This window comes from Sebastes fasciatus, chromosome 1, assembly GCF_043250625.1.
Source record: "Sebastes fasciatus isolate fSebFas1 chromosome 1, fSebFas1.pri, whole genome shotgun sequence".
Taxonomy (NCBI): Eukaryota; Metazoa; Chordata; class Actinopteri; order Perciformes; family Sebastidae; genus Sebastes; species Sebastes fasciatus.
This window is the reverse complement of record NC_133795.1, coordinates 29247861-29262489: the sequence shown is the minus strand read 5'-3', so window position 1 is coordinate 29262489 and position 14629 is coordinate 29247861. Positions and strand designations below refer to the sequence as shown.

The following is a 14629-nucleotide window of genomic DNA, read 5'->3' as shown; positions in this document are numbered from 1 at the left end:
ATCTACCCTTAAGGTACATTTTGAACAGATAACAAAATGTGGGATTAATCCTGATTAACTATGGACAATCACGCGATTAATCGTAAATCAATATTAGAATCAATTGACAGCCCTAGTTTGTATTCATGTTTACGTTCCATGGCATCATGTGGACCTGTCAGTCAAAACACAATAGGCCTAGAGGAAGCTTTACAAGGATGACACACAAATACCATTCACTGCCACTGTCAACTTGTGAATACATCTCCATGCAGCACTACTGTATAGCACAAGCCAAATGCTCAGCTCACTTGTGTATATATGAAGTTGTTTACATGGTAACAGTCTTGACACTAAGGCCATATGCCCCGTCGATTCTGTTATTGAGATGTCAGTCTAATTTCCTGGCCATACGGACGGAGTGTGCAGAGCTTTGGAGCCGGTGTGTGTGCGTGCTGCAGGCTGCTTCCTGCGGTGCACTGGCAGAGCAGCATGTGTGTGTGTGCGGTGGTGGGTACACGACAGTCCAAATGTCTGCGTAGATCCCTCCTTCCTGCCCCCCTATGTTGGTGAACAGGTGGAGCGATGGCAGGCAGGCCACGGGGCTGAGAAAGAAGAGAGTGGGTGTATAGAGGACTGCAAAACAGAAGGAAAAACAGTCAACGCTGTATAATGAGTTGCAGGCATGACAGATGAGTTGCATAGGGCAGATTGAGAAAGTGTGCAGAGGGATTGACTCAAGGAAAGGAAAGCAGGGCTGTTGTCAAAGTTTCTTTTTTATGTGTGCATGCTTATATGCACTTTTTGTATATTTTCTCTGAATTCTTAACACATTGATTTCTGTATGTTTTTACATATTTCACAAAAATGCTTTTTATTTATTCAACGGGTGTAATTCCCCCTTTAGAGTTCTCATGAGTTACCTACTGACGGCTTAAACCCCTCCAACTCAAAGCCTTTATAAACTGGGAGCCTGTGGCTGAAGGCCACGCAGAGTTCATAGCTGTGAAAAAGATATAATGGGTGCCATTGAAGCCAAAGCCCTAAAACCATGAAACCACATTTAAAAAGCTGCTCTCTGCTGACCCATGACCCGCGAGACCAATGCTTGTCTATTAATCGTCCATTCTTGGAGCGGTTAGAAAAGTCTGATCCACTCCTAAATGGAGACGGGACCCCGGCCTTCACGGATCTCCAGGAGACAAAGACGCCTTCTGATCCCGCCGCCACACCCCCCGTTTTCACTCTCTCCGCGCCCCTTATCTGGTGGTCTCATTCAGCGGCAATAGCATATTGAGAAGTTGCGTTTAACATTCAAAAGCTCTGCCGATCTTGTTAGTAAAGCGTGAAATAACCCCGTCCCTTTCTCTCCCTGTCTCCCCCCCCGTTTGCCGGGGAGCTCAATGAGGGGGCATTCTTCTCCCACACAATAGGCTTCTTCAGCATTTCTTCTGTTATTGATCTGAATAGTTGGGAGTGAGGGGCTAAACTTTAGACATCTGGCTCTTTGATGGAGGGGGTGCAGGGTGGTTGATGCCCTGGCAGTATGTGTTGTGTGATGTGAAGTGGGTTGGTGGTGGGGGGGGGGAGGTGATGGGCATTTTTGTTTTCTTTTGTGGCTATAGACCTGAAGCTTTTGCATTGATTTAAACTATGGAGGGTTAAAGCTGTCTTTTTATTTGCTGGTTTATTTGTCAAGTGGATGCTTTAGTGAGTTAAAGTCCTTCATTTTTCTTTTTGTGGTTTTCAATATCTTTTTAAACGCATTTTGTACATTGGTGTGTGTGTGTGCTGTTCATCTAATATAGAGGGAATGATACGATGTGACAACATCTTTAAAAGCGTTCTGGTTTTTGACCTACAGCTGACCTCTCTCTCTCCTCTCCTCTCTCCTTCCTCTGCAGACAGTAGAGAGAAGAAGAGCCCTGCCATGCCCGGTTCTCCTGTGGATGCTAAGACTCATTCCAGATCAGCCCCCAGCAGCAGCAGCGCCAGCTCCACCATGCCACCCCTGCCCTCCGTCAACTCCAGCGGCCCTCGCCCGGCCTCCTTCTCCACCACAGCATGTAAGGATCATTCTTGTGCAGAGCAAAGCCTGTGACGTTTACTTGTCGTTTCCACCCTCAAAGATTGCATTTGTATTCATAAATTGAATTTGTAATGGCATCCTTAAAGCGCATCATCTTAATTTCTCCCCTTTCCCCTTTACCTCCCCAGTGACCAATGGGAATCACCATTCCCCACCGACCCTGAACGCAGTGCCGTCTCCGCCGCAGCGCTACAGCAACGGGCCGTCCTCCTCCTCTTCCTCGTCGCTGGCGAACCAGCAGCTGCCGGCCACCTGTGGGGCTCGCCAGCTGAGCAAGCTGAAGCGTTTCCTGACCACGCTGCAGCAGTTTGGCAACGACATCTCTCCCGAGATCGGAGACAGCGTCCGAAGCCTGGTCCTGGCCCTCGTGGTAAGATAACTTCTTGTATCTGGCTTTTTCGTCTTCTCTTCATGACTTAGATTGACTTGGTTTCTTGAACGTCACTTTCCCCCTGTCTCCCCAGAATTCGACAGTTACCATCGAGGAGTTCCATTCACGGCTTCAGGAGGCCACCAACTTCCCCTTACGGCCCTTTGTTATTCCTTTTCTCAAGGTAAACACATCTCCAACATCCCCTACTCCATCTACCCGTATTTGCTTTGCATTATTCCGTTGGACTACTTCCTTTTTTTCTTTGCAGCAGTATTTTTCTTCCCCCTCTCAGTTTAAGTTTTAAACCTTCCACAGTCAGAGTCATCTATCCCTGCTGAAAGCATCACCCTCCCTTCTCCTGGGGCTGTCAACCACATTATTAATCGCAGAATAAAAAGTGATAAAGAGAAGGTCCTTGACATCACCCTCATTCAGGATGATCTGAATAATCTATGGCCCGATCACATAAAGAACATGTGCGTCGTGATTGAAGAGTAATAGATGTGTGACACGTTGTCTCCAGCATACAATGCTGTGGTCTATAAATAGGCATCTGTGCAGTGTTTTCTAATTGAATAAACAGCTTCATTTCAAAGTAGCTATCGAGATCTGCGTGTTGACTTGACAAGCAACAGATGAGCGTGCGTGTTAAACAGCCTCTCGAGCCCCTTTGTAACCAGCGAGAGTATACTTTTTAAGAGCTCCCCTCGGTAAAGCGGCCCGTAAATCTTCAGTCAGTTGTGCCGCTGTAACTTTCAAGCGTCCGAAAATCTGCTCTCTTTTTCCACACTTACCTCTTACTCACCTTTGGAGCCCCTCCATCTGTCTGCCTGAAAGCGCCGAGACAAGAAACCTCTGTTCCCCTCCTTCTACTAATTTATCACGAGGGGGGTGGGGTCCCCACGACTTGATTCCAACTCCTTGAGAGTCTTAAGAAAGAGAGAGAGAGAGAGACGGGGGGGGGGGAGAAATAGACAGATGGGACAAAGTCAGGGGGTGAGGAAGTGGAAAAGAGAGAGAGAGAGAGGAGAGAGGGAAACTCGGAAGTGTGAAACATGCCTATAAAGTGTTCCCTTCCCTTTTTATGGGCGTCAGCGTGCCATATGGAGCCGCTGTCCCGTTAAAAAAGCATTCAGCTGCCAAGGCGCCGCCGATCCAGCATCCGCCCCGCTGAACCCCAGAGAGCCCTCTGCTCAACTGACACACAGCACATGTGTCCGCTAGCTGGGGGCCCCCAGGGAAGGAAGGGAGGCAGGCAGAGGAGCATGGGAGACCGAGAACACAGGGGGGGAGGTACAGAGATAACGCAAGAGGTATCAGCATCTTTGTGACGAAAGGTGCACCGATATAGAGAGAGATGCTGTGAGACAGTAAAAAGGTCAGATTAGAGAAGAAACGGTTTTACAGAATCTGCTAGGTAATGGCTAAAAAAGCGGGAGGTCACGAAATGAGAACGGCATGGTTGTTTAGTTGGTTGCTCAAGAAGAGGGAGACCGAGGGGAGCGAGGAAGCGGCGTAATTGCAAACACACCGGAGTCTGTTCCTAATTAGGGAAATGCAGAGGAAGAAAAAGCGAGATGGAAAAGATAGGACACAGATAGACGGTCACAGATAAATATTAAAAAGAGAAAGAAGGTAAGGAATGAGAAGGAGAAGCGGAGTCTGTGTATCATTTGTTATGAAATGTGTACAAGTTCATAAGCCTCCTGTATCATCGTGCGTATCGATGCTGCGACCAACCGCCGTGTGTTGTGCTTGGTAACCAACTTCAGCAGCAGCGTAGAAAACTCCCACCACAGCCACCATGGAGGCAGCCACAGAACAACACCCAGACCCAAATTGAGTCTTACAGCCAGACCTCAAGGAGTCAGTGCCCCCCCTTAAAACCCCCTCTTATACTCCCACTACGCCGTCCTCGCTTAGCTCTGTTACAGTGCTGGTGGTCTGTTTGTGTCAGATCTCGTATTTTAATGACAAGCTGACTAGTGCTTCTCTTTTCTGTTGGTCTCTATCTGCCTCTGAATGAGTATGTGAGGTATGACAGACGGCCTGGTACAACAATGCTCAATCATATAAAAAAAACAGGAAGATTTCTTAATTTAATGAACTCTTCTGCAAATTAGAAATGAACCCTCACCCATTTCTTTTCTTCTTTGCCAGGCAAACCTTCCCCTTCTGCAGAGGGAGCTCCTCCACTGCGCACGGGCAGCCAAACAGACCCCAGCCCAGTACTTGTCCCAGCATGAGCATCTCCTGCTGAGCACCACCATGGCCTCCTCTCCAGACTCCTCCGAGCTGCTGATGGAGCCTCCGGAGTCCGTCGCCACCAAGAGACACAGCCCCAACAGGTTAGATAAAAGTATACTGTATTAGTGGAAGTACACAGCCTTCATCTCCTCTGCTCATATTTTTAACCGCCCCACTGATTTTCTCTAATCTCCAGAGCTAAAGAAAACGGTTTCCACGAACGTCCACCCGCGGCCCTGGAGCCCGCCGCCAAACGAATCTGCACCATCAGCCCGGCCCCCCGACACAGCCCCGCGCACCCGCTGCCCCTCAGCGCCCAGCTCCACCCGACCCCTCCGCCCCTGCAGCACTACGCCCTGGACGACATCGCAGCGCCGCACATCCTGCACCGCGAGCACAGCCAGCGCATGTTGGAGATCCGCGAGCTCAAAGACAGGCCCAGGCTCCCTGGTACGTGATGCTTTATTAAGTTATGTTTTTGGCCCCCGGTTTCTTAGAGTCATTTTGTTTCTTAAGATTTTAAAGTTAATGACTACTGACATTTTATTTATTCCTCAAGAGAAGTTTAATTCTCAGTCTCACGCTGGTGGTGGAAAAGTTCAGTTTCATGAAAAACAAACAGCATCAGACATTATTTCCTTTTCATTTTGTGGCAGTAATAAATAATAGTTAAGAGGCTACTGTACACGCTTCTGGACATTAAACCAGTTATCCAATCAACTAAACTCAAATTATTCAAAAACCTGCAAATACCAAAGACTTTTACTTTAATCTAGTTCTCCACAGTGGAGTGAATGCAAGTGGAATTTAGAAATGAACCCATTTGCATGATGACAGACATATATTATGAGACCGATAACGGGTGGTCTGTGTGTTTGGGTAGCCGTCCCCCGAACGTATATATATCTCTGGAATCCACATGGGTGTATAAACAGAGCCGTACTGTCCAGGCATGGAGGGTTAGATCTACTCTGGTGTATATCTACCCTCCATTTGGGGCTTGTCAGCACGCAGTGGAAACAGCAGTAGCTCACACACACACACACACACACACACACACACACACGTACAGAAACATACCTTGATATGTTCATGGTAGAGGTGCTGTGTTTACGAGGCCTTAGTCCCTTGTCTGACAGCCTCCCGCCCGCCTGCCGCCACTTAACTCATAGACACACACACATAAACACACCGGTGCACACACTCGTGGCTTTGAACTGATGAACGCTGATGAGAACCAGGAGTAGAGAAGAGGTCGAGGGGAAGGCTAGTGAGCGAGCGGTGTGTGTGTGTGTGTGTGTGTGTGTGTGTGCATGAGGGAATCATTATTCTTTTCAGCAGTGGCCTCTTGTTGGCTGTTTGTTCCTCAATTTTAAGAGATGGTGGTTTGTCTTTGTAGTCGGTGTGCGTCTCTGCGTACGAGCATGTATCAAGACGTTTCTGGGCTCTGTACGAGCACGAGCTTGTGTGTGTGTACAAACTATTATCATTACTGTTAAATGTACAATTAAGATATTGCTTAAGTTATAGTATTGTGCAACAACGAAATTGGAATCAGATAGTTCAGTAAATGAGTTTGGATGTTATGTGTGTATGTGTTCATGGTTGTAATGGTCCACAGTGAGTGTCAGAGCGGCTGGTTGTGTTTAGAAGTGGAGCCACTCCACTCAGCCTGAGTGTCTCCCTACTGGAATGCTGTGAGCTCCAGTGTGTCTATATATGTGTGTGTGTGTGTGTGTGCGGTTGACAGCTGACTTCCAGATGTGCGCAGGCTCTGGGTGCTGGAAGTCTGTTTTGCATCACAAGCTTCTCTTTTTTTTCTCTTTCACCCCTCAACTTTCTCAGTCCATCTTACATGTTTTGTTTCTTATTTTTTGTTATTTGTTTTTACTTTACCTCGTTGCCGTCACTCTTAATTCTGGGTGTAAGAAGGTGCTGCCTCATGTCTCTTCTATAGGGCTGCAAGTAATGAAAAATGTGAATCGGTGTTTCCCATAGCCCAATATGACGTCCTCAAATGCCTTGTTTTGTCCACAACTCAAAGACATTCAGTTCACTGTCACAGAGGAGTAAAGAAACCAGAAAATATTCACATTTCTAAAGCTGCAATCAGAGAATTTAGATTTTCTTTTTTTCTTAAAATTACTTAAACCGATTAATCGATTATCAAAATAGTTGACAATTAATTTAATAGTTGCCAACTAATCGATTAATCGTTGCAGCTCTACTCTCTTTTGCTATGAGAGGAACATATTTAATTCCAATTTATGACCATCACAAGAGATCTTGTAGTGACATAATTAGGGTTGGCCTGAATGCTTTGAAGCTTCGACCATTGCCATTGTTTTCGACCTCCAAATCAGTATTTGAATGCTTCATTTTTATTTGTTATATACAAGTATGTAATGATAATATATAAATCCCCAAATAACCCATGAAATGAGGAATAAACCCACAACATTATTCATTCAATTTTAAAGTCAAGTCAAGTTTTTTTTTGTTGTTGTCATATTCAAGCACAGATTTGCCACAGACATTCACACACACACACACACCTTTCACTCACTCACTGTCACTTGTGGCTTCTCTTCCATTAAAAAGCTATGTTAATCACATTTGCCTGTGGTCTGTCTTGGGTGTTTTAATCAGGCACTAACGGGGGCTACCGCGAGGAGCCGGTGGACCACAGACTGACAGACAGAGAGTGGGCTGATGAATGGAGGCATCTGGACCATGTAAGTCTGCACACAGGCACCACTACTACTGCTGCTAATGGCTTGCGATAGAGAAAGAATGTAAAAATGTAATTTGTCTTACTGGGGTCCTGTACACTTAAAGAGTTTTAACTTCTCACAGCATGAAAGCAATGATACATCTACAGCACATCTGGATGTCATGCATTGACACGAGGAATTCTCCCAAAACATAGTGGCTTCAAATTATGTTATGTTTAAAGAGTAGTGGTTTCATAAATAGCTAAAAGCAAATCTCAAGTCAGTACAATGTTGTGTGTCCATCCTCGTCCTCTAGGTGTTGAACTGCATTGTGGACATGGTGGAAAAGACACGGAGGTCGGTGAGCGTGCTCAGGCGATGCCAGGAGTCAGATCGCGAAGAGCTCAACTACTGGAGACGGCGTTCGAGCGAGCAGGAGGACCCACGCAAAGGAGGCTCAGGCTCCGCTCCGTTCTCCAAGACACACAGCCCCCACTCTGCAGAGCCTGGTGGGTACAATTCAATTACGTTGGTATGCCACAGAAACCGATGATTCTGCTGTCGTTTCTGTGATTGGTGCCTATTGTTCTCCATAAAAAGAAGAATTCTTCATGAACGAAGCCAAACCAATGGAAAGCAGTTAGTTAATTACGCTTAAAAAAGGTCACCCAAACTACAAAAAAAAGTAATTAAAGCCAGATAGAGGTATCTACCATGCAGATGGTTTTATTTGAACCTGAGAACATCTGCCACACAGGAACATGAGAATGAAGAGAACTTTGTACGTGTGCTCCATAATCTGAGTTTTGGATGCATGGGTGAACTGATCCTTTATGCTGCATGTGAATAAGCATCATAGATGAGCATCAGTCTCAGATCCTGGAAAAACAGTCCTGGCAGGAAAGTGTAACTGTTGACAATTGGATGTTAGACATGTTATTGAAGCAAAATGGCCCAAATGTCTCCCCTTAATGTATGTCTTCTTTAGACTAGTGGAAAGAAAACATCCAAAATACACAGTTAGGTGTTTATTTTACTACTTTGTCTATTTGCTTCTGTAGATTTCTCCTAAATTCACCCAAAGTTAGCATTAGATAATGCCTACATATTTAAACATACAATTTCAGAAAACTTGTAATACAAAAAGTAATTTTGTTAATATAAGTTATCAACTGGGGAAGTTTCATGTTGGTATCTATTAGTTTTTTCTGTTCAGGAAATGTAAACAAATTAACACATTTGATAAGATAATGCCTAATTTGCATATTTCAGAAAACTTGTGATACGAAAAATGAATTGCCTTAATGTAAGTAAACAACTGCAGAAGTTTCATGGTGATATCTATTAGTTCAATTTGTTTACTCTATTCACCTGTAGTGTCTTCCTTTAAGTCTCAAGCCTGTTACAAAACCTGAACTTAAACGCCGAAGCGTATTCTTAATAATAAGATATAATGATTTGAACATCCCGAGGTGCACTTAATGGACATGATACTGAAAGGTCTGAGCACCAAACCAGGACAACCTTTCCTCTATATTCATACTCTTTACGCCGTCTAGTGGTCATTAATAGAAATGCAGCTATAAGTCACAGTGTTGGTGAGTTAGTCCCCCCAGTCTGCTGTGTACTGGCACGGTTCTTTCCGAGCGCCAGCCTTGCCTCCCCCCCTGCTGGTCCATAGTCACAGACAGGTGCCAGGACTGGCCTCGGCCATATCGGCCACAGAAGGGCCGTCCTGCCGTCCTGCAGGCTCAGAGACCCAGAGCTGGCTGACTCGCCTGAGCACCATCTGGGCCCCCAGCCGGGAAGCCTGCCTGCCTGGGCTCGGGCTGAGGAAGACTGTAGTGGGGGTGGAAATGGCGGCGGGGAGGGTGTGCGTGCAGGCTGGGAGAGGATGTAAATGAAGATAAAGAGAGGAAAGCAATGGTGAGATAGAGGATATAAGAGATGGGGGGAGATGAGCCAGGTGGCGGCGGCGGAGAGGCAGAGCCCAGTAGCGACACAGAAATGAATAGAGAAGCAGGGAGAGAGATTTGAGAGAACAGACAGAATGTTGACACAGCTTGTTGGTCCGCAATTCCCTCCAAGCCAAACACATTCCTTTCTAAAGCTGTCAGATCTCAGATCAGTCCAAGACTCCGATAAACAACAATTACGTTGGTCGTGTGGCCTAGATAGATATGCAGACTTGTTTGCGTCGAGGACTAAATAAAAAAAAGACCTTTCTCTTTGTGAGCACCTGTTACCTTGATTGAGCCGTCAGTCACAAAGTCAAGCCATTATTTCAACAATTAATCATCTTAATATCTTTTATAAGCCTTGGCAGGTGCTAATCCCTTCTGTCTCTGCTTTCCAGCAGACTCCCAGCGCGACTTTGCTCCGCGGCCAGGCTCAGCATACGTTACAGATGAGATCTGGAGGAAAGCTGGTAAGAACACCGTCGCATTTTGAAATTTAAATTACTGATGTGTTATTGAAAAAAAAAACATGCTAATATAATTAGTTTGATACAAAAGGTATAATCATGATGCTTACACAATACACAACATGAAACTCTGTGGTCTCTTTTTTTACTGATGCGATTGTGCAAGAGTTTAAACTTAAAACACTCGTCTCCCCTGATGTATAGAAGAAGCGGTGAATGAGGTCAAACGTCAGGCCATGGATGAGGTCCAGAAGGCCGTGGCGGAGGCCGAACAGAAGGCTTTTGAAATGATCGCTTCTGAGAGGGCCAAGATGGAGAAGACTCTGGTCGATGCGAAGAAGAAGGCTAAAGAGGACGCCATCCTGGTCATCAACGAACAGGAAGATTCCAGCGAGGTGAGCACGGATATAGATTGTGGAGACTCTATGAAGTCCTGGATTATAAATAGTGATTCTGCATCAGCGGGCAACTCCGGGGTCTGAGAAATGAAGCCAATGCTGAAGTGCCTTAAACTTGCATTCTTTCTAATAGCCAGCAGGGGGCGACTCTTCTGGTCTGATTGTATAGAAGTCTATAAGAAAATGACCCTACTTCTCACTTGATTTATTACCTCAGTAAACATTGTAAACATGAGTTTATGGTCTCAATCGCTAGTTTCAAGTCTTCTTCAATACAGCATGATGTTCATTTAGTAAATTATGGTCCCATTTAGAGTCAAATAGACCATAAAGCAGGGGATGCTTTAGGGCGTGGCTACCTTGTGATTGACAGGTCGCTACCACAGCGTTGTCCGGTTTGGGAGTTGTCAGTGTTGGGAGTTGTCAGTGTTGTTGTGGAAGTGTTTTTGTCTTCGAACTTTCTTTCACAGTGTGTTTTCAGTTCATGAAAGATAATTAGAACTTTTTTGGTCGCCTAAAAATGTCTTATTCAGTGTCCAGTTGTACTGAGCTGCATCTTCTCGTGTCACTTCTGGTTGCAAAAAAACAAGACGGCGACCACAAACCAATGGGCGACGTCACGGTGACTCATGTCAACTGCTTATATACAGACTATGTTCATAGAAGCACTTCAAATTAGCACTTTCAGTTAAATGTAGACAGTCATACTTAAAGCTACTATAATCAAAATTATTCTAACATTAAAATTGGATCAAATGACTGAATCAAAGTGACAGAGGTTGAATCCACATAATTATCATCAGACTCTGCTGTTCCACTCAGTGCTATGCAGCTTCACAGCATCTTTCAGCTCACTGTTTTTGTTTTCAGCCAACTTTGCGGTTTTGGTTCACTCTTGTTGATCTCATCATTGTCGTGATGCAGGCAGCGGTTTTCAGTGAAATTGCATTCAGCAGCTAAAAAGCTAGATATTTCCTTCAGGGACTGGTAGAGAGCAGAACAGAAGTTAAAAGGAGAGCGACAACTTAAATTTGCCAGAAACACGATTATCAGTGTGATAATATGTCGATGTTAAGATTTTGCTTTTATTTTGGAAGAGGCTTACTCAAATAAAGCAACGTATCCTCGTACAACATTTCGTATGACATCTTATGAGAAGTTATTCCTCATTTTTCTTGGGTTTTCCTACGAATGAACCTGCCAATTTCCTCTCGTTACATACATACAGTCTTTTCAAAATAAACTTCCATCTTCAAAGGTTAGGATTACAAAAAGGTTGTGGTTTGGGTTAAAAAAAACAACTATGCTTGAAATACTTGGTTTGGTTTGGGCAACAAAAGTACTTAGTTTATGAAAAGGTTGTGGTTTGGGTTAAAATAACTATGGAAGTGGCGTAAGTTAAGTTCAGAAGTTATGTGACAAATCATCATTGACTTCTGGTTTCACACGGGATATAAACACCGGTCTCCTGGGTGAAAGTCTGTCATTTTTTCTTCCTTTGTACATGGCGTTTGTCACTCTTTATACTTCCTGTTTCACGGTTATATGGATTACATACAAATTGATTTTGTGGGATATATATACAAATTACAGTGCATTACTTTTCGTAGGTATAGCTATGAATGGCCTGAATAAAGACACAAATCTGCCTGCATGTGCGACATTCCTGTAAAAAACTAAAAGTCGTCTCTCCTTCCTTCCTCAGTGTTGCTGGAATTGTGGCCGCAAAGCCAGCGAGACGTGCAGCGGCTGCAACGCCGCTCGCTACTGTGGCTCCTTCTGCCAGCACAAAGACTGGGAGAGGCATCACCTCATCTGCAGCCCAGGACTTCAGGCTCAACCCAAACCAGTTTCCGCCATCACTGCGAGCAGGGCGGCTGCCACGGCGGCGGCAGCAGCAGCAGCCGGGGTGTCTCCCGTCGGTCTGGCTGGGGTCAAGGCCCCCGACAGCATTCCTTCAGCGTCCAGTCCTGGTGGAGAGAAAGCATCGGTCGCCTCTCGCTCCTCCACCCCTTCCACCCCCGCCTCGGCCCCCGAGACCAACGGACACTGAGGAGGCGAAGGACATCAGCGGTGAACGTGTCGTCTATCCTTTTTTTCCTTACTGGGGAAGAATCAGCAGCAAGAGGGAACTATTTGTGGGTTAAGTTAGGATAACAGATTTTTCATCATACTCTTTTTGGCAGGAAAAAAGGACAGATTATGGATGACTGTTTGAGTGATATGTCAACTGGGACTTTGGCTTTGGCAAAGAACAGAAGGACTCGTCTCGAAAGCATCTATTGGATGAACAGATCTCCCTAACAGATGGAAACGTGTTTGTCTTCGTCCAAAAAACCCCAAAATCTTGGATCTGCGAGGGGCGGAAAAAAAACTGCCAGTTTATCTCTGGAAGTTATGAAAGGAAGGCATATGAGAAAAGACAGAGAAGATTGAAGACGCCTCCCCCTCTCAAACCAATATTCTCACTTTGTTGTGTATAGAATTAAGATGATAAGGAGGGGGTGGTGGAAAATGTAAACAGTGTAATAGTACCAGCCATAAAGCATCCGTCTTCGTCCTGTAGGAAAAGAGTCGTCTCTGCAGTTCCTTCCTGTACATATAAATATTTTGCTCGCCAACTTCTCGTCAGGTTTTCATACGTGTGAATGTGTGTCAAACGGTCGTGCCGTCAGTGAATATTGTACAGCATAATGATAAACTTTTGTCGAAGCAATATTAAAAGTGAAGTGTTCAGGTATCTCAAGCCGTTTCTGCATCACCAAAGTCGCTAAAGATGAGAGAGTCGTCGCCTGTAAATGTTCTCGTGAACAAGAGATAATTATACATTAACCTTACATCATATCTACTTTTATAAAACTCTGGTCGCTATTTTTCATTTCTGATCGTCAGACATCTTCAAAAGAACAGAGAGAGTTGATGGTGATTGGATCAAGTCAGCGCAGGAAGATGAAGTTAAAAGACTTTATTCTGGTTGCGGTTTCTTTTTTGGCACTTGTTCGCGTCACCGGTTGCGTGAGGCGGGGTCGGATGTTGCTCCAAATCTTCCACCACTGCAATATTTGCGTCAGGTAGTTTGTAATACAGCTTTTCAAAAACAGTTTTTCCACAAAAAAGGAGATTTATGACGATAAAATCTTTGGAATTATCATAAAGGGAGCTAATCCTGAACGGTGCTCTCGTTACCGTGGTGCAGGTTTAGAGCAGCGACTCCGTCCCACAGAGAATCTCAGGAGGCAGCTAAACTGTATTTCTATGTACAGATTGTTCTGTTCTTTTTTTCTTTTGTCGCAGTTAGGTTCAAGATTTATCGTACTCTGCTGTTACAACTGAGACATTGTTCTTGTTTTTTTGTTCGTTGTAAGATGACTTTGTAAAGAATATCATGAGAGAATGCCTTTATTTTGTGAGCCACGACTTTCTTTGTTCCTTTAACACATTCTTTTGTTATGAGGCATCACTTCATATGAAAAAAAGATATCTTGACATGAAGTATGAAATAAAGAAATAGAATTACTTCAAAATTGTTTTTTTTGTCTTTTCATGATTGACCTTATATCAGGAATATGTGATGAAATATAAAAGGTCAACTCTGCAATTATGAATCCAAATCATAAATATTAGGAGTTAAAGTATGAAATAAAACATCTGTCCATGCATATAAAGTGACAAATCATCATCTCTGACATCGAATTATAATGTCTTATATACTGCCATAGTCAGTAGATCTTAGAACCAACTTTACTTGATCAATATTAATAAGAAATATAATCATCAATCACTATAGACATAATCAGTGTATCAGAAACTCCATACATAGAAAAGGCCACATATTTATTTTTGAAACTTAACATAATTAATTATACAGTCTAGTCTTTAAGGTTGTTTAGATAGCACAGCATTTATTGGGGTAATATTATTTCTACAACATGTTTTATTACTGTAGTATAAAGAACACAGTGCATTTAGTATTTTAGATATTAGGTTTAGGTTTTGTTGGATTTATCGAGTGCAGAGCTGAATAAATATCACTTTGATAATAAAGTCATTTTCATTACAAACCAGCATTATATGGAACCAGAAAATGTCCTTCCAAAAGAAGTGAATAACAGAGCTTCAGAATTTAAAAAAAAATTTATTTTACTTATTATATAACATCATTAAACATCATTAAAAAATGTATTATAATAAATCAAATTATAGACAATTGCTTCTACAATAAACTCGTTATTCCTGCACAACGTTTCTTCTCAAAAGCCACAGAAGTCTATTTGTTTGTGCGTCCTCTTTGTCTCCCTAATGTTGTGAATCATTCAGTGACTGCTGATGAAATATGCAAGAGGCATTTTTGGATGCAGGTATGAAATAATGAGGAGGCTCTCAATAGAGATTGAGTTATTCTGA

The 14629-nt window shown here is 43.8% G+C and overlaps 1 protein-coding gene across 5 annotated transcripts in view; it reads left to right on the top strand.

Moving 5' to 3' along the window:
* Positions 1-13749, top strand: part of cbfa2t2 (CBFA2/RUNX1 partner transcriptional co-repressor 2) — a 42875-nt gene extending 29126 nt beyond the window's left edge. For 4 of the 5 annotated variants that reach the window (XM_074641884.1, XM_074641893.1, XM_074641901.1 and 1 more), the window contains exons 2-11: positions 1884-2045; positions 2197-2438; positions 2533-2622; positions 4602-4789; positions 4885-5138; positions 7338-7423; positions 7719-7911; positions 9759-9830; positions 10032-10222; positions 11931-13749. In XM_074641884.1, coding sequence (XP_074497985.1) covers positions 1884-2045; positions 2197-2438; positions 2533-2622; positions 4602-4789; positions 4885-5138; positions 7338-7423; positions 7719-7911; positions 9759-9830; positions 10032-10222; positions 11931-12278 — 1826 coding nt within the window. In that variant the 3' untranslated portion in view covers positions 12279-13749. The remainder of the gene's footprint in view (positions 1-1883; positions 2046-2196; positions 2439-2532; positions 2623-4601; positions 4790-4884; positions 5139-7337; positions 7424-7718; positions 7912-9758; positions 9831-10031; positions 10223-11930) is intronic. The other variant, XM_074641875.1, reaches the window with a different exon arrangement.
* The last annotated feature ends 880 nt before the right edge of the window (positions 13750-14629 follow it).